We start from the raw sequence: 18,479 nt of genomic DNA on the forward strand, positions 1-18,479 counted from the left end.
GCTCCGCCCTTCGCCGCCGCGGCGGCTGCGCGAAGCGGGGCGGTCCCGCCGGCCCGCCCCGGCCCTCCCCCCTCCGCGGGGAGGCCCGAAGCCGCGGCGCCATGCTGCCCAACACGGGGTAAGCCGCGCTCCCCCCTCCCGCTCCCCTCGGCCCAGGCCGCCGCCGCCCGCCCCTCAGGCGGCGGCGGGCAGAGCCGCGGGGCGAGGCTGAGGTAAAAGCCGCGGCCTTTCAGCCGGCGAAGGCCTCTCGGGGCGGGGGGCGAGGCGGGCTGGGCCGCGGCCTGCCGCCCGCCGTGGTTCGCTGGGCACCCAGCTCGGCGCTGGTTTGTTTTCCCCTCCGAGCGGGTCGGGCAGGACAGCGGTATAATAAGCGTGAGAAGGTGAAGTGCTGTGCGGGGGGTAGGGCTGCGGCTGCAGTGGTGGGCTGCTCCGGGGGGCGCAGCGCTGGCGAGGGGTGCGGGTCGGGGGTGCCTCCGGGGCGCAGGGGCTGGCAGCAAGGCCGGGAGATAAGGGAGCAGGTGGGGACTGGCAGAGGTCCTGGAAACCTTCGTGAGGATCATTGGGCAATGTCCTTGAGCGGAGCGTTTTGCAATGGAAATGGTTGTCGGAAGACTGTCATCTAAGTTGGGTAATACGTCTGTAATTTCATACCTATTTTTCTCTCTTACTCCAAGACAGGGCCTCCTTACCTGGCAATCAGATTTTCTTCCAGTATAGGATCTTAATGTAGAAGCATTCTGCTGTTCTTCAGAGCCAGCACTGCTAACAGTTGGGAAGATAAGTTGGTATTGTTCCTGTATGTTATAAACAGGATTATTCATTAAATTCCTAACGTATGTGTAAGCAAGCTTAAAAAGTGTCCCTGATGTGGGCTGCAGGTTTTTGTATTAGCAGTTGTACCTGGTGAGAAAGGAACCTGTATCATTTTTTTCAAGGTCCCTGAAACTGCAGGGTACAGAGGTGGATTTGATGTTTTCTATCTTATTACCAGAATTCAACTGTGATGGAAGCAATAAAGACTCAACCTTCACAACCCAGGTCATAAGCAATTTTAGACAAGCACATGCTTTAAAAACTTGTAAACTATGGGACTGCTAAGTGAATTAAGAAATAAATCCTAAGTCTTGCAAGTTTTTCAGCTTGCCTAGGAGAGTAAAATGCTCCAAATTCTGGGCAGTTCTTTTGGGGACACTGAATAAATATTTTAAGAGGTCAGTGCATCTGGCTTTGTGGATGCTGTCACGCCAGCTGGCAAAGGTGAAATGAAACTTATTGAGTGAGACACGATTAGAAGTAAAATTAAGGAAGAGGCAAGAATATTTAAAAAAACAAAAGGAGTGCGAGAGATGGTATCAAGTCAGCTCAATGTTTCAGAGGGGATGGAGTGAAAATGAATTTTTCCTGTTGGTAGGCCTTTGCTTATTTCCGTGAACACTGTTTCTGTGGGCTGTAGGGACAGAATTGGAGATTGTGGAGCTAGAATTGAAGGAAGGGAGCTCCAGAGGGTGAATGTAGTCAGTGGTGATTGTAAGCCTAGGGAGAAGAAGGAGGTTTATGTAGGCTGGAGATGCAATTGTGCTGATAAGTAGAAGACTTGAGGGTGATGGCCAGTGTGGGAAAGGTTGGAGGCAAAAACTAGAGAGAGTGTAACTGGAATAAATAGAATATGTTCCCTGAAATTTTTTAATAGAATGAAAATTTGAGGAAGGGAGTTGAAGCTGTGGCTGGACTCTTCCAGGTCGGATAATTTAGGTCGGAAGGGACCTTGAGAGGCCTTCAGTCCAACCTCTTGCTGAAAGCCAGGTCAGTTGGGAGATTAGACAGGGTTGCTCAGGGCTTTGTCCATTTGGGTCTTGAAAACCTCCAAGGCTGGAAACAGCTCAGTCCCCTGCTCTGTTGCCTGACTGTCATCATGGGGAGGACAGTCTGAACCTCTCCAGTTCGAACCTTTCTTCTTTCAGCTTGAAACGGCCTGTTGTGTCTCATCCTCCTGGCTCCATCTCATCAGTCACTGTATAGGTATTGGGGTCTGCTGCTAGGTTCCCCCCAGAGCTGTTCTCCAGGCTGAAATGGCCCTCTCACACAAGTGCTGAGCCTCCAGCCATCTCTGTCTCCCTTCGTGGAACTTGCTCCCATTTGTCAACACATACATTGTATTGAGGGACCCAAAACTTGTCACAGGATGTAAGTCTGGTTTTATGAGTGCCAATTGGAGGGGCATAATCTCTTCCCTTGATCTTCTGGTTATGGTGTTCTTGTAGGCCAGGGTGCTGCCTCTGTTGCCAGGCACACTGCTGGCTTATGCTCAGCTTGCTCTCTGCCAAGTGCCCCAAGGCCTTTTTGGGAGAATGCTCCCTGGCCATTCAGCTCCCAGCCTGTGTCCTTGCAGGGACTCTTTTTTCCCAGGTGCAGGACTGTGCATCTGTCCTTTTTGAATTTCACGAGGCTCCTGTTCATCTAGCCTGTCAGGGACCCTCTGGATAGCAGCCCTGCCCTCGAGCTTGTGAACTGGTTGTTGTCCACCCCCAGAGCATTTTGTCACCTCCTTCAGGTTGTTGATAAAGATGTTAAAAGTACTGGTCCAGGAGTAGAGGTGGTACCCCACTTGTTACCGGTCTCTGGGCAGAATATGACTTAATAACCACCACCCTCTGAGCCTGACCAACCAAATAGTTTTTTACCCATAAGGTTGTGCACCCATCCAGACTGTAACATGTTAAATTGCACGCAAAAATACTGTGAGAGATGGCGTTGAAAGCCTTGCTTTCACCCACCCCACTGAGCAAAAGGCCTGCCTTTACTACCAGTGTAGCAGCAGAAGCCCTTGTGCCCTTGATGTCCTGCACAAGCCTCAGCTGCAGGTGAACTTGTTTTCCTGACACCACCCCGACATGCCCAGGTGATATTTCTGATTAGTCCTTTGTGGCCTGCCATTGCTCCCGCTCCCTGTATGACACCTTTGCACATGGGAGCCGAGTCACAAGTTCCCTGCGTAGCCATGCTGGTCTCCTGGTACTATCTACTTGCCTTCCTGAATGGGCCACTCTTATACTTGGAGGGGCTGGAAGCCCCACCAGCTTTCCTCAGCTTCCTTCTCCTTCAGAGCTGCCTCTCACTCACCATTTACCTATTCCCAGGCTAAGGTGGATTCTGCTGACCTCGTATATCGGTTGGTTGAAGGTAGAAGCCAGATTCTGGCCTTATTTGACTGAGTTTTGCAGTCTTGACTATGTATTGCAGGGATGCACTTTCCTCACTGTGCATGCAACTCGACTCTCAGCACCAGTTTTTGGTGATACGCTGTGCTGTTTTGAGATTTTTCTTCCTGTGCCTCTCTTAAGACCCAATTTTGCAGAGGAAAGCTGTTTGAAATGGCACCTGCAGGGCTTCGTTGACTTCCTGACATTCATGCAGATGCCTAACTGTGCCACTGCAGGGGAATCTCCCTCCCCCTCCCTGTCCCATCCCAGTTTTCTTGCCTTCTGAAAGCAAACACTTGCCCTCCTAGAGAGTTTTTTAGAGGAGGATGCTTTTGGATTGGAGGGAAAAAAACAGACCTGGAGAAAGAGACTTCAGGGCCTTGGGACGCTTAGTGAGGGAATTGGGGGCACAGGTCATCTTTTCCTCCCTCCTTCCAGTTGTGGGAGGTGACATTGGTAGGAACAGGCAGATCCAATCTCTTAACACATGGCTCCAAGGCTGGTGCCACCATCACAACTTTGGGTGTTTCGACAGTCGGACGGCCTACATGGCACCAGGCTTGCTGGCGACAATGGGAGCCACCTTTCTCAAAGGGGAAAGAGGGTCTTTGCACAGGAGCCTGCGGGGCTCCTTGACAGGGCTTTAAATTAGATGTGAAGGGGGAGGGGGAACACATCAGGCTTGCCTGTGACAAGCTGTGGGATGGTACGCAACAGGGTGCTACTGTGAGCCCTCAACCTGTTGCCCAGAGGCATGATGGGGACGCTGCAGCACAGTTGAAGTCTGGCAGAGATGAGCCGGGGGCTTCTGAGATGATTAGAGCTCACAAGGAAAGCCTCATGAAACACCCCAAGGGAAACAAGGGATGTTCCACTAAGAGGGTGACACGGCCAGCAGCCCAGATGAAATGCCTCTACACGAACGCGCACAGCATGGGGAACAAACAGGAGGAGCTGGAAGCTGCTGTGCTGCTAGACAGCTACGACCTGATTGCCATAACCAAAACCTGGTGGGATGAATCCCACGACTGGAATGTGGCTATCGATGGCTACAGGCTGTTCAGAAGGGACAGGCGAGGAAGGAGGGGCAGAGGTGTTGCCCTCTACATGAAGAAATCAACACAGTGTGAAGAGCTGTCCCTGAAGAATAGCCATGAGCAGGTCGAAAGCTTATGGGTAAGAATCAGAGACAGAGGCAACAAAGGGAACCTTGTGCTTGGTGCCTACTACAGGCCGCCTGACCAAGGGGAGCCTGCTGACGAAGCCTTCTTCCTCCAGCTCTGGGAGGCTTCGTGCTTGCAGACTCTTGTCCTGCTGGGGGACTTCAACCACCCCAGCATTTGCTGGAAAAGCAACACGGCGAGCTGTAGGCAATCCAGGAGATTCCTGGAATGCATAGATGACACCCTGCTCACTGCAGGGGGGTTGGGCTAGATGACCTCTAAAGGTCCCTTCCAACCCAAAGCATTCTAGGATTCTATGATTCTCTGAAACAGTAGTAGGACAAGTTTGGCCCAGACTGAAAAGATGCAGGCTTGCAGGCTGGTGTATAACATTTGTGATACGAGTGAAAAGTGAAGTTGCTGTAGCACATAGTTTTATATGCATTCTCTAACTGGGGTGGAAAACTTGGACCTCTTGCTTTTTTCCACTGAGTTACGGAAAGCCACACAAGCTTTACGCAGAACACTGAAATGCACATTCCTTCATGTGGAAAACCTGTGATCTAAGAGGCTTTGTTGTCAAATATGCGTTAAACTGGAGTTGATCTTTTGCTTTTCAGAAGTTCAGTGACATTGTTTGTGTAAGTCAGAAATCTTTCTGACACCCTAAAATGTGTTAGCGTCTCCAGAGGTTTTGATTGGACTCATCTTTCGGGGGGACCCATTGGATTAAATGGGAAACTGCTGAGTTTAGTGTAAAACCTTTAAGAGAAATAATTGCCATTTCTGAAAATCAAGTTTTTGGCACTTGCACATGGCACCCTTCATTGGCATTGTGGTTCTGGACTTGAACTTTATACCACACTGAGACACCAGGTTTTTGTGTTTAGAGGTCTGTGACTAGTGAATTGGAGAGCTGCATGGGTGTGTTGTCTCAGAAACTGGCATTTTGTTTTTACAACTTACTCCTTTCCCGTTGTTGGAGAATGTAGCAGGTCTGTTGTAAACAGTGTTGGGTCATTTTACAAAAAGGGAGAAATGTAATTGGGTGACCTGTGTAACCTTCTCACTTTATAGTATTTGCAAACTTGACCTTCAGTGCTACTGTACTTCGCTGTAGTCATTTCTTTTGTATTTAGGGACTCCTTTCTTAGTAAAATGATGAAGGTTTTTGTCTGGTTGGAATACTGCTCTAGTTACTTTTGCCCTTAAAGAGTGCTAAAAGTCAATGATTTACAGGTTTTGCTTTGTTGTCCCTCTTCTTTACCCTCCACTTCCCCCTTCACCTTCAGGAAACTGGCAGGATGCACTCTCTTCATCACAGGCGCAAGCCGGGGCATTGGCAAAGCCATTGCTTTGAAAGCTGCCAAGGATGGTGCGAACATCGTGATAGCTGCTAAGACAGCTGAGCCCCATCCTACTCTTCCAGGGACGATCTACACTGCTGCAGCAGAGAGTAAGTTGTAATAAATGAGGGTGGGCTTCAGGTGCTGGGCTGGGTGTATGCCCTAGCTTAGTTGTCATACCTGAGCAGAAAACTGCATAGGCTCTCTTAGCTCCAGTTCACCTTTAATAAAATAAGCTTAGTGCTTCTCTTGCCTCCCAGGAATGCTGGGAGGCATCCAGATATTACGGTAATGAAGATGTGTGCGTGTAGATGTGAAAATGCTGTGTTAGTTAAGATATATGTGTGTACCGTATTTGGATTTGGCTTCCCTGTTCTTTACCCAACATATAAAAAGGTTGCAATTTGCGAGTGTGATTTTCAGTGCCTTTATGAAGCATGTCATTGAATGAGAGATTCTTAGTAAGCTCATGCTATTTGTTCCATCTGAGAGCAGATTTTTAAATATTTAATTTTTTAATTGTGCAGTTGAAGCAGCTGGAGGAAAGGCTTTGCCATGCATTGTTAATGTGAGGGAAGAACAGCAAATTATTCATGCCGTGGAGAAAGCTGTGAAGACTTTTGGAGGTATGCTAAGGTGTGGAGGAGATGTTAACAGGCAGATTGTTCAAACAAAAAGAGAAAAGAACAGCCTGCCTTACTCATGCTTTTTGTGTTTAAATGTTAATGTGAAATGGCTTATTTTAAAACCAGGGATTGATATTTTGGTGAACAATGCAAGCGCCATCTCTTTGACTGGCACTTTGGAAACAGAAACGAAGAAGGTCAATCTTATGATGGATGTCAATGTACGAGGAACCTACCTTACGTAAGTGACGAGGGGGAAGCAAAGTAATTGTAACAAAATGTGTGATGCTACCTCATTTTTTCTGAGAAATTGTGTAGCTGTCTTGCTGCCCTAGAGTTGGAGTGCAGGTATTCTACATGTGCTCACAGGAAATTGCTTGGCTATTCACCAACTGTTTTGAAATTAATATTTGCAAGAATTAATTGCAAGTTGGAGTAAACAGGAATCTTATTACTGTAGTCATTAAGTGTTCACAAGCTCCTCCATGCAGGTAGGAAACAGTAACTAGTTTATTTCAAATAGACCTCCAGCGTGGCTTTGCTAAATGCTGTCTGCTCTTTTGTTTCAGGCAAAATAACTTAACTCTTTGCATACATCAAGTGCAATACCTTGCTTGTCAGCTTCCTTCTCATAAGCTTCTTTCTCATCTTTAGAGATCTTATATAACTTACCATAGTTAAAAGAGAAATGTTAAAGGTGTAACTTCACGATCTAAAGTGTTCGCTGCCTACTTTCAGCTTATCAATTCTATCATTTATATCAATTACCATACCACGATTTGTTTTCACAATTCCTCTGGTCCTTATTTTGCTTGTTTTTTGGAAATGTATTCAGTAGATGGGATCATCTTTAGATTTACAGGATGTCATTTAAAGTTGCTCTGTTTTAAAATGAAAACTTAGATTTTGACAGGCTTGTATTTAAAAAAATGCTTAGGATGATGCAGGTTCTCTAATTCGTTGTTGCTTGATGTGATCAGGAGCTTTTGTATCAAAAGTTTTATCTAGAATAGTGTCTGTCATTCTCATTTGTGCAGATGAATCTGGTTATCAGATACTACAATTACATTCCCTAATGTTCTTCTGCTAAGAATCAGTGAAGGGATTTGCCATTAGAACAGTGTAAAAACAAACATGAGTAGCAGCTTTCTGAATGAGGGACACAGGTGCATGGCACATAGCATGGAGAGAGAACGAGGGTGGAAGAAAGACTGCTTGCAGAGTGGGATTTCTGTGCTTCCACCCATGATGTCTGCTTTTGAAAGGCTGTAAGTGTAAGCGGTTCTGCACTCAGAAAGGAGAATTGGCTTTGGAGCTTGGCATTCCAGAAAATGCTCTGTGGATATCTATTGCTAAATCTCTGAAAGGGTTCCATGCCAGTGGCAAGCTCAGTTTACCTCTCACCACCCAACAGTGACAATCTCTTTCTTGATCGTACATCCAGCTGTTCCAAATTAATGGAGAATTCTTAAAGTCATCTTTCCTTTGGGTGCTACTCTGCCTTAAAAAGATTAAAAAGCAGGTTCTGTGTTGCTGTGAATGGAAGAGTATATGAAAGATTAATGCCATTTAGGGGAAGTTACAAACAATCTTTGTCATTGCTTTTATAGCTGTCAATTGGGAAGACCTAGTCAAGCATTTCAGCCTTTTCTTCCCCTTGCTTTTTATGTTGCTTCTGCTTGTAATTTATAGAGATCTGTCCATTTAATGTTGAGAAAGTTAAATAGCTAAGAAAAAGAAAAGGTGTGGATTTTTTGTCTGTGTGGAGGAGGTGGGGAGGATGTCCCATCTTATGGACCGTACCTGTTGACATATTCTTGGTTCCTGTGCATTAAGAAATTGAGGTATCTGTAGTGAACCTCACACACTGCCACTGAAAAGGGTTCAGACCCCAGGACATTTAAACAGGTGGTAAATTATTTCCTTTATTACTTTAATGATTTTGCAGTTGAAGATGTCCCTTCTGTGGCTGACAGCATGTGTGGTCCTGTTGAAACGTGTGAATAGTAGGTCAGTAGTGTAGTCCACTGCAGTGCTGTTCTCCCTATGAAGCTTGATTAAAAGCTCTCCAGCAGACATCAAATGCAACCATGTACCTTAGCGCGAGAAGTGAAGTCACATGACGGTTTCTATAAAGTAAAAGCTATGATCTGCAGATATGTGTAAATTCTAAGTTGAATGAAATAGTGACTCTTGCAGTCAGCAGAGAATAAGTTTTCAGTTTTGCTTGGAATATTTGTAATAGCTTTTCACTATACAATATTATTTCTTTAATGTAGTTTTAAAGAAGAGATAGGTATGTGATCAGAAGAGAATATATTTATGAATAAATGATGCTCTGCACTGTTAATTTCGCTTGTTGCGTCTGGTAGGTCTGCCCCTACCAGAACTACTACAAGAAGATTGTGGCTTCTGAGCATCTGGAAAATCAGCTTTAGTAGATGTTGCTGCAGTATTTGGAGAATGTGTTCCAGTCAGCAGGAATGAATGCTAGGCCTGAGTTAAGTGAGCTGGGACAGATTTTTTTTTGTTGTTCTTCCTATCAGTTAAATAACTAATGCAGGGGCAGGGTCTCAGCTTAGTGTTGGACTTTCATGAATATGAAATACTGGTCTGCTAGCATGGTTTTTCCTGTAATTATAGGTGTTCCATAAAATGAGAGGTGATTGGTTTGTCTGAATCTATCTTTCAGGTCTAAAACATGCCTTCCCCACTTGAGAAAGAGTAGGAACGCCCATATCCTGAACCTCAGCCCACCTATGAACCTGAATCCCATGTGGTTCAAAAACCATTGTGGTGAGTAGCATTCAGTGCCTTTGTTGTTATTTTTTGAGAACCACATAAATACCTGGTGAAATGTGCAGGAGTGCCAGCCCAGAATGCTAGATCTTGTATCTTTAGCACTATATAAAGACTGGCACTAATGGTTCTCCAGAGTGTTTTGTACCTAACCTAAAAGAAATTGTTTTATGAGAAAACATAGTGTAGGTTTCATGGCCTCATACATTCTTTATGTTTTCAAGGTAAGAGTCTGTGGTTTTTCACGGGAATTCTTAAGACTACAAAATATTTTCTGTTCCAAATAGAGATTGAAACCCAAAATCTGTTTTCTTACTGATTCAGCTTCACGTTTGATTTAATAAAGTTCAATGTTGTCTTTTAAAATGGAAATTAATTTTGCAGTGGGAAAGGGACCCCGTTTTGTCTTGAGGTTAATGTCGCTCATTTTAAAAGTGTAAAAAAAACCTTTCAATTTTGGATACTTGTCATGTTACAGTCCTCCAGCAAGTCCCAGTTCTTTCCTCCCAAAAGTTTCCCTTCTCAAAATGGATAGATGACAAGGATGTCATGGTTTAGCCCCAGCCAGCAACTCAGCACCACGCAGCCGCTCGCTCACTCCCCATACCCCAATGGGATGGGGGAGGATCGGAGGGGCAAGAGTCAGAAAACTCCTGGGTTGAGATAAGAACAGTTTAATAATTGAAATAAAGTAAAATAGTAATGATAATAATAACAATGTAATAATAATATACAAAGCAAGTGATGCACAATGCAATTGCTCACCACCCACCAACCGATACCCAGCCAGTTCCCAAGCAGCAATCACTGCCCCCAGCCAACTCACCCCAGTTTCTATACTGAGCATGACGTCACATGGTATGGAATAGGCCTTTGGGCAGTTTGGGTCAGCTGTGCTGGCTGTGCCCCCTCCCAGCTTCTTGTGCACATAAATCTGTGTTATTAACATTATTCTTATACTAAATCCAAAACACAGCACTATGCCTGCTACTAGGAAGAAAGTTAACTCTATCCCAGCTGAAACCAGGACAAAGGGTTTAGAATTTCCTTTTTGTTTAGGTGGGGTTTTTTTCCCTATAGAAGACTAGTTTGGTCGTTAGCAGCTAATATGCCTTAGGCCTCTTGAAAAAATTGAACGCTCTTGTCAGTGTGCTGTGTATAAAAAGCACAACAAAACCGCCGTACAGCTAAGATTCAGTTGTTTCTTTTGGCAAAACATGTGTAGCTCTCATTTTACTTGTAGTGAAAAGATGGCACACTACGGTTGTGTGTGCTGGGGGCGGTGGGGAGAAGGAGAGATTTTGACTCTAGAAAGATACTGTTTTGTCCCCCAAAACTTAATTTTCTTTACGAACAAGTAATTAGTTTTTTCTTTCCTTCATAATTACAGTTCTGTTGACAGAGTGTAAATTTTTATCTTTTTTATACCTCTTGTCTTAGCTTATACCATTTCTAAATATGGGATGTCCATGTGTGTCTTGGGAATGGCAGAAGAATTCAGAGGAGAAGTTGCTGTCAATGCTTTATGGCCTAAAACAGGTGATTCTTTTTTTTTTTTTTTTTTTCTAAACGTTACTAGGATAATGACTTTCTGTATTTTGTCTTCTACAGCTTGGTTTTTTTTGACTTTGATTATACTTCAGACTTCTTGTGGAGTTGATTCAGGAGACCAAGCAGTTCTTTTGCATATTCTTTGTTTGTCCTGCATGAGTGCTGGTTTTCATTCCTGGTTCTCACTAGACCATTACCACTTTGATGCAAACTCATCTTCAGCTAGTTTACAACCCATTCAATGTTTTCAGTTGGCTGAAGCATCTGTGTAGTGTTTGGCTTGTCTGTGCTCTTTCTTGTGCACCCAGAGTTTTGGTTTGGACAGCATGCTTTCATTAGTAGGTATTAAATGTCTGTGTATATAGTACTATTTAGAATTTAGAGCCATGAAACTTGGTTCTTAAAGCCTTTAGCTCCCTAGACCTCATGACCATCCTGCCTGGCTTGTCCCTAAAATGCCACTGCTGAATGGGTTTTATATCTCCTCAGAATCCTGTATGAAGGAGTAATTTCGTTTTCCATCAGTAGAGGTGATCTTTTATCTACTGTTTTGTGGGTTTTGGTCACTGACTGATTAAGCAATGTAAATTGTATTTGAGAGTTAGGGACAGTGAAGGAATTAATGCAGAGTATCTTACTCAGACAGAGATGTGGTATCAAGCTGCAGAAAACATTACTAATTTGACTTATTTTCTCATGCAAAAGGTGTTACAAGATAACCCATGTCTTGTAAATGCAGGTATTTACATGCTGCATAGGCACATTACATGCAGCCTCCACAGCTTTCTGATTCTTCAACACCTTCTTTCTATGATTCTGGATACGCTGGAGAAAACATCCACTGCTGTTGTGGAAATGAGTCGGTGGTTTTATGGGTCCCAACGTACTGTGGAAAGCTAAAGAATTCTTCCTGCTGGTTATACTAGGTCTTTATTTTGCAGTGTAGGTGTTTTCCCCCACCCATCTGAATTATTCAGCCTCCTGTTTTTCGTGGCAAGGGAAAACAGAACCTAGGAGAATTTGTCCACCTACTCACAATGAAAAATTTTTCAGAGGGATGCTAACTTTATAGGCAGAAGTTACATTAAGTCTTATGTCACATAGTTGAATACATTCTTTCTTTCCATTGTATGCATATGCTGTAGCACTCCAAATATGAGTAATAGTACCAGTGTCCCAGATACGGTCTGGTATTAAAGGATGTCTGTGATGGTATTAATTAAACTTCTACAAAATCTGGAATCCTTATTGCAGGGGTAACCCAAATGAAAGAAAGTAGTATCTTTTTCTTGTGCATTAGAGTGCCACTGTGTCCTTGGTAACATATTTGTAGCTGCTAAAATAAGTAAGAGGATAACACTGCAGAAGCTGGCACTTGTTATAGAGTGCAGCTAATATCAGGAACTTGCAGAACATGGGGACTGGAAGTGCAGGAAGATTCAGTTTACAAATGACAACAGTATAGTCTAATAAATGCTTTTTTTAATAAAGATTTCTCTCTGTGACATGCTGCAAAGTAATTTAAAAAGTAATTAAGCTTTCTATAAAGTCAAAGGTATGCAGACGGGGCTTTGTATGTGCTGAATCCATTCTTGGTCATTCAGTTTAAGACTGGTGGAAACATCAGATGAGCTCTGAAAGCTTGTATAAATCAGTGATGCCTCCATGAAAACTGATGTGCCCTCAAGTATAAAAAAGGATAATAATATGCAGATATTCGGTACAAAAAGTGTTCTTTCAAATGGTTTATCTTCCAAAAGCAAGAAAGTTAACTACTTTCATGTGGTCACCAGAGAGAGAATTACAGATTTCCATGGCATCTAAAATACAGTTGCAAAGTTCTTAATTAAAAAATCCACTATAATCTCATACAAATGTGATTAGCCTCAGTGCTAGTATGGATGCCAGGATCTATTGATTAATCTGACTCTTTAAACACGTGAAAGTATGCTGGTAATAAGATGCCAGGAGCTCTCCATTTTCCTAAAAGTGAAAGAGCAAGCCCACCAAAAGGGTGAGGGGCAATCCCATCACTAAGAGTGCCTATGAATAATAGAGGTATCCTGGGACAGAATGGGAAGACTTTTCGTGTCTATTAGAGGAAAACCAGCAGCACTGTATATGAAATAGGTGGAATAATGTGCAGCCAGACTATGAGGCAGTACCTCTTTAAAACCTTCTTGCTTCAGTCTGTGCACATAGGCTTACTGTGCTCAGAAGAGTAATAGTTGACACTGACAGAGAAGTGGCAGAAGCATGAGCCAGGAAAAGTGAACAGGTTAATGAATCCTCAGTATAGTGGAATATATTCGGGTCAACAGAACCTGGTAAATTTCATCAGAGTATTTGACAGAAATATTCTCTGAACTGTTGGTAGTTATTTAAAAAGAAATTAAAATTCTTGCAGGACAGATCAAATTTCAGAGGACTAAAGAAAGGCAAATTTATTTCCTGTCCTTAAAAATGAGAAGACCACCTAGGGAGTACTAGGTGTGTGTACAGTGTATCTATTTGCCACTTTTTATTTAGGTGTGTATTTATAGCAGTTCAGCTGATTTGAAAAAAAGAAGCCGAGGTGGGTCAAAGGTAAATGAAACTTAGGGGCTAATCCTCACCACAGAAGAGTAAGATAAAGGAATCAACAAGGACATCTACCCACTCTTGCATTTTCCTAGAAAACACTGACAGGATCTCCCAGGCCAGCATTGAAGACTGCCGTCCTTTTTCCCAGTTCTACTTTGGAAGGTGAATGGTCCAGCTCAGACAGATGTGTCCTGCACAGTGCCTGTTCTTTGCTTTTTGAGGGATGTTGGGATCATTTCTGCATCAAAGCTGCTGTTACTTTGGAATGAAAACACTGAGAGGAGGACAAAAGTGATCTAAAATCAGGTTTATCTTTCCACCTCCAGGATCTACAGGTCGCAGGTGTAGGAGAGGATTTGCGAATGTGTCCCAAAACTTGGGGGCAGAGTGTTGAGTCTTAAGTAGTAGATGGGAAAAGCAGAACTGTATGAGGGGAAAACAGTAACATGGCAAATGCTGAAAGCTACAACTGAACAGCCTCTCTGTGGATCAGGGTGAAAGAAAAATAGAATGGACACCTCAGCCTGGGAGACCAAATTACAGACTTAGACTGGAACATGCCACAGTGTTAGCAGCTCCCTTGCAGGAAGCATAAGGAAGACTAATGGAATAGTGCAGAAGTTAGTAGAATTGGTCAATAAAATAACCAGAAGCTTAGGAGATCTGGATTTTATTCTTGGGTCTAGCACAGCCTTTCTGTGGAATATTGAAGCTTTTTGAGTTTTTGCTATTTGGTTTCTCATTAATGTAGGGGAGATGCTTTGGTATCTCATGGAGTTATTACAAGGCTAAAATTAAGCATCAAGATTTTCAGTGTGATAGTCGCCAAAGGAAATACCTCTTAATGAGTGAGGTAATATACATTCACTTTGACAAAAATAGTTATCCTGTTAGTTTTTCATGTCCTGAATTACCTGGAAGAAATCCATGGTGGGGGGCACTGATAAAGGGATAAGAGGGATGTGAATGTCATAAAAAGTCCTGCCCATTATTCTACTTTTTGGTTCTTTTAATAGTTTTCTGGGTTTTACTGGTGCTTGTAGAAAATTATTTGTTCGTTGGTAGTATGCCATAGCTTTGTCTTCTACAATTTCCTTTTGTATGAAGGGAAAACAACATCTGTGTACTTGCCAGAGAAATGGGAATTTCATGTTGTCAGTGTTACAGCTTTGTTTTCTTACCCTCCAAACTTTCTAGCCATACATACAGCTGCGATGGATATGCTGGGAGGATCTGGAATAGAAAAACAGTGCAGGAAAACAGACATCCTTGCAGATGCTGCATATTGCATTTTAACAAAACCAAAAAGTTTCACTGGCAACTTTGTTATTGACGAAGTTCTGCTGAGAGAAGAAGGAGTTAAGGATTTTGATGTCTATGCAATTGCACCAGGTAAAACAGAACTTCAAGATGAGAAGTAAGTTCAGGAAGGAGGGGAGGCCATATGGAGAATATTAATATAGTTTTGTTTCTAGGGGCTCTTAAATTAGTCTGTAAAAAGTTGCTTTGCCTCAGCTTTCTGAACATATCTTCCTGGAGAGGACATATAAGTCCACTGAGATTCTAATGAATTGTCTATTAAATTAAAAAAATACTTTAATGAAAAGAAAATGTACCTGCACTGTAGATGTATGTATTACTATTTACCAGCTAGTTTTTCATTGCAACTTTAAGAGACTAGGTCAGATTTTAAATGAACCAAACCTAAACATGTTATTTCGTGCTGAGTCTTTCCTTCAAATTGTAGTTTATTTGCTTACAAACATGGCTGTAGTTTCATATGAAATGGATTCCTGTTTTCCTACCCAACTTTACTTGGACTTACTATTACATTTTTCTTCCCTTTTAGGTCACCCCCTGATGCCTGACTTCTTCTTGGATGTTGAAACTGACATGACAGCTGTGAAACAAGAAAGATACGGTAGGGGAAGCGCTGTTTGTACAAGTTGATAATTTCTGACAATAATGAATGCCCTCTGTATTTCAAGTTGGTTGGATTTTGGTTTTCTCTCCCAAGAACTTGGACTCCATTCAAGCTATTTGCCAAAAAAACTTTTCTCATTTGAAGAGTACGATCTGCGGAAGTGGCTGTGGAGCCTCTGCATGTAAAGCTAGGGAAAGAATGTTACCTTCCGCAGGACTTTGAAACTTTTGTGGTTTATAATCAGTGCCTTATTTTGAAGAATCCTTTTTTATACTGAAGGTGACAGGTAAATATTGCTGGAAAAAGAAATTAAACAGCAAACAGCACATTTTGCAGGAGTGTCTCCCGTGCCTTGCTAAATTCATACAAAAGAACTTGACATAGAGTTACTGAAAGTATTCGTGTTCTTAGCAGGATAGGAAGACAGAAGTAAGTGGTGTTTATTGAAGACATTGATTTGTTTTGTGTGAGTGCCGTCAGGAGTGTATGGATTGTGTTAGAAAACACCGTGCTGCGTAAGCATTTGTAGTGGACTGTGAACAGTCAGAATTTTGCTGTGGTTTTATTTTCACTTTCCTTTTGACGTATTAGGAAGTGAAACAGATTGCAGAGTTACCTTTAGTGCTCTACACCTGTTCAGATTCCCCCGGGCTAAAGATGTCCTTTATCGGTATTAATACTGAGATGGGAAGATATTCCTTTTCCCTCCTGTGAAGCTTAAAGCTCTTAGAACCCGGAGTTCTTTAAGCAGGTTTCTCCGTGGGGTTTTAAAGTGTTTTGCATTTGAAAGAGAAAAGGAATCTCTCTCTTGTAGGTGCTTCCCAGGCATTCAAAGAGGAGAAGAAATTGAGCGGATCCCAGCACGAAGAACCAAGTGGAGCTGGGGGCAGCACAGGATCTGCTCCAGCCAAGCCACTGAGTCCTGTTGCAGAAACATTCAGAGTCATTCAGGGGGCAATGAGTGAAGAGTACGTGAGAACGACGCAGGGTGTCTTCCAGTTTGAATTATCTGGTGAGACCATCACCTGTAAAACCTTCACGTGCCGCTCACGCTCCCAGCAAAAGGCGCTCGGTGTTTCCAAACAGAAACACTCGCCTTTTCAAGCCGATCCCAAAACAGGCCACCTTCTGTTCCCTTCTGTGTGACGCTCCTTCTCCGGACCAGCGTTGGCACGCGCAGGAAGCTGCTGCCGCCCCTGGCGCGTGCAGGCAGGCTTTGTCACAGGGCTGGCCCTGCGGCACAGGGTTCGCACAGCGCTAGACGGGTGCTCGCAGGGCCACGTTAACAGCGCCGGCTGCCACCGGCTCTGTCGGCAGCGAGCTGCCTTTGGGCTCTTCTGCCCGCGTCCCCGACATGTGCTGCTGCGGGGCCTCTGCCAGAGGCTGGCTTTGCCTGCACGCACAACGTGGGGCAAGTGGTAACTTCCTGCAGAGCACCGCCGGCGTACGTAGTATCCCGTAAGCGCTCCAGATGGACGCGGCAGCGGCTGTCGGACAGAGGAACGGGGAGGGCACAGCGCTTTTTGCTGCCTTGTCACCTCTTTTCACTGTCTGTTCAGGTGATGACGGAGGCACTTGGTATATTGACCTGAAAACCAAGGGTGGGAGCACTGGGTTCGGAAAGCCTCCTGTGACAGCTGACGTGGTCATGAGCATGTCAAGTGCCGACTTTGTGAAAATGTTCACAGGTGAGTGGCAAAGGCATTTGCCGGGGTGGATGCAGGTCCTGGTGCCCGGAAAACCTTCTGCTGATGGGCCCATAGACAGCTCTGCGATCCGGGGGTGGAGGAGCTCTTGGCTTTTTGTGGCTCAAGTGCAAGTGTGGGATAGAACTGCTTGGATTTTTCTGAACTCTCCTGTCCTGTGAACAGGAAGAGCGCAAAAGCCTGTGCCGCTTCTATGAACTAGGTATTGAAATTTTAGCCGCGAGCGTAGGTTCAGGAAGAACTCAGTCAATCTGTTGGACTTCTGCACATCTCTAATCCATGTTTCCCAAATGTGCCCTGCTTTTACAGCAGAACTTGGTAGCAATACAGCTGCTAGGTCTCTCTGTAGTGGCATTACATTTTCCTCTGCACAGGCTGTCTCCTGTTCCTTTTCATTTTCTGATGGTTCTGTTTCTTCTTTTTAGGTAAACTGAAGCCAACCATGGCCTTCATGTCAGGGAAATTAAGGATTAAAGGTAACATGGCGCTAGCAATAAAGCTGGAGAAGATGCTGACACAGCTTAACTCTAAACTGTGAGGGGAAAGCCTTACTAGCAGAACAGTGGCCTTTCATATATAACTGCAATGCTGTTTTAAAATGGTAGTCCTCATTTTTTTCTGATGCAATATAATAACTATGGATAAAATGTGAGATTTTTTTAGAGGAGAAATAACTCTGATTCAGACAAGAAGGTGTTTGTCTGCAATTAAACTAATTCCTTCTCAAGAATCAGGTATTAGCTTGCAGGTGTTTTCTTTTCTACTGCTCCTCTGGGTCAATGCAGGACACCTGAAGTGAGTTTTTTCCCACATAGTTGCTTGCACATATGTCCCATAAAAAAGGTGGGGGGAGCAAATGCACCCTGCAGATCTGTGATAGAAGTGCCATGCAGAGATTCCTGAGCTGGCTTAGAAGTGGAAGCAATATGGTCAGTTCAGGAAGGTCCTAGTTACCCCTCATAAATGAACATCTCTTTTTTTCTTTTTTCTTTTTTCCTTCCCCCTTTCCTGAGTTTATGACCTACACTAGTTCCTATACCTCTCTATTGCACTGAGTTAGGCCACACAGGCATGCCAAGTGGTACACAAGTTTTCTTTTTGTGCAAAGGTATATATGCACACACATGCACATTACCCTGCCCGCAACTGCTACAGACAAGGTGCTGTCTTTCACATCACCTTCATGTAGCATTGTGAGGATTAACCTACATCACTGCAGCCAGCCACTTCCCCTTCCTTCCCTTTGGCTGGAAAAGGTTGAAGCTCACTAGTAAAAGCATGCATGCCCCCACTCTGTAAGTGGACATGTGCGCATGTGGTCTGCAACTTTCTGTGACAGCATCTGCAAAGCCAGGTAGACCAACCTCTTAAACTGTTTATTCAGTGTCCCGAAAAGAACTGCCCAGAATTTGGAGCATTTTACTCTCCTAAGCAAGCTGAAAAGCTTGCAAGACTTAGGATTTATTTCTTAATTCACTTAGCAGTCCAATAGTTTACAAGTTGGACGTCATTTACAATGTGGACGTCATTTACCTGGACTTTAGCAAAGCCTTTGACACAGTCTCCCATAGCATTCTCCTT

The 18,479-nt window shown here is 43.8% G+C and overlaps 1 protein-coding gene across 2 annotated transcripts; it reads left to right on the forward strand.

Moving 5' to 3' along the window:
• Window positions 1-87: 87 nt before the first annotated feature.
• On the forward strand, window positions 88-17,629 carry HSDL2 (hydroxysteroid dehydrogenase like 2). Of its 2 annotated transcripts, none has more exons than XM_075726368.1 (11): window positions 88-118; window positions 5,656-5,819; window positions 6,237-6,335; window positions 6,462-6,576; window positions 9,028-9,131; window positions 10,575-10,673; window positions 14,466-14,660; window positions 15,118-15,189; window positions 16,007-16,204; window positions 16,752-16,880; window positions 17,324-17,629. In XM_075726368.1, the coding sequence occupies exons 1-11, from the start codon at window positions 102-104 to the stop codon at window positions 17,434-17,436; spliced, it is 1,305 nt and encodes a 434-aa protein (XP_075582483.1). In that variant the 5' UTR covers window positions 88-101; the 3' UTR covers window positions 17,437-17,629. The 2 variants fall into 2 exon arrangements, with proteins under 2 accessions (XP_075582483.1, XP_075582484.1); XM_075726369.1 differs by having other exon boundaries at window positions 15,118-15,170; window positions 16,036-16,204.
• Window positions 17,630-18,479: the final 850 nt, after the last annotated feature.

This window comes from Pelecanus crispus, chromosome Z, assembly GCF_030463565.1.
Source record: "Pelecanus crispus isolate bPelCri1 chromosome Z, bPelCri1.pri, whole genome shotgun sequence".
NCBI classification, from domain to species: Eukaryota; Metazoa; Chordata; class Aves; order Pelecaniformes; family Pelecanidae; genus Pelecanus; species Pelecanus crispus.

Bases quoted from the DNA above. Each gene is read 5' to 3' on its own strand.
- HSDL2 (XM_075726368.1), top strand. The intron at 10,674-14,465 runs GTGATTCTTTTT...CAAACTTTCTAG, and splicing joins TGCTTTATGGCCTAAAACAG to CCATACATACAGCTGCGATG. The intron at 16,881-17,323 runs GTGAGTGGCAAA...TCTTCTTTTTAG, and splicing joins CTTTGTGAAAATGTTCACAG to GTAAACTGAAGCCAACCATG.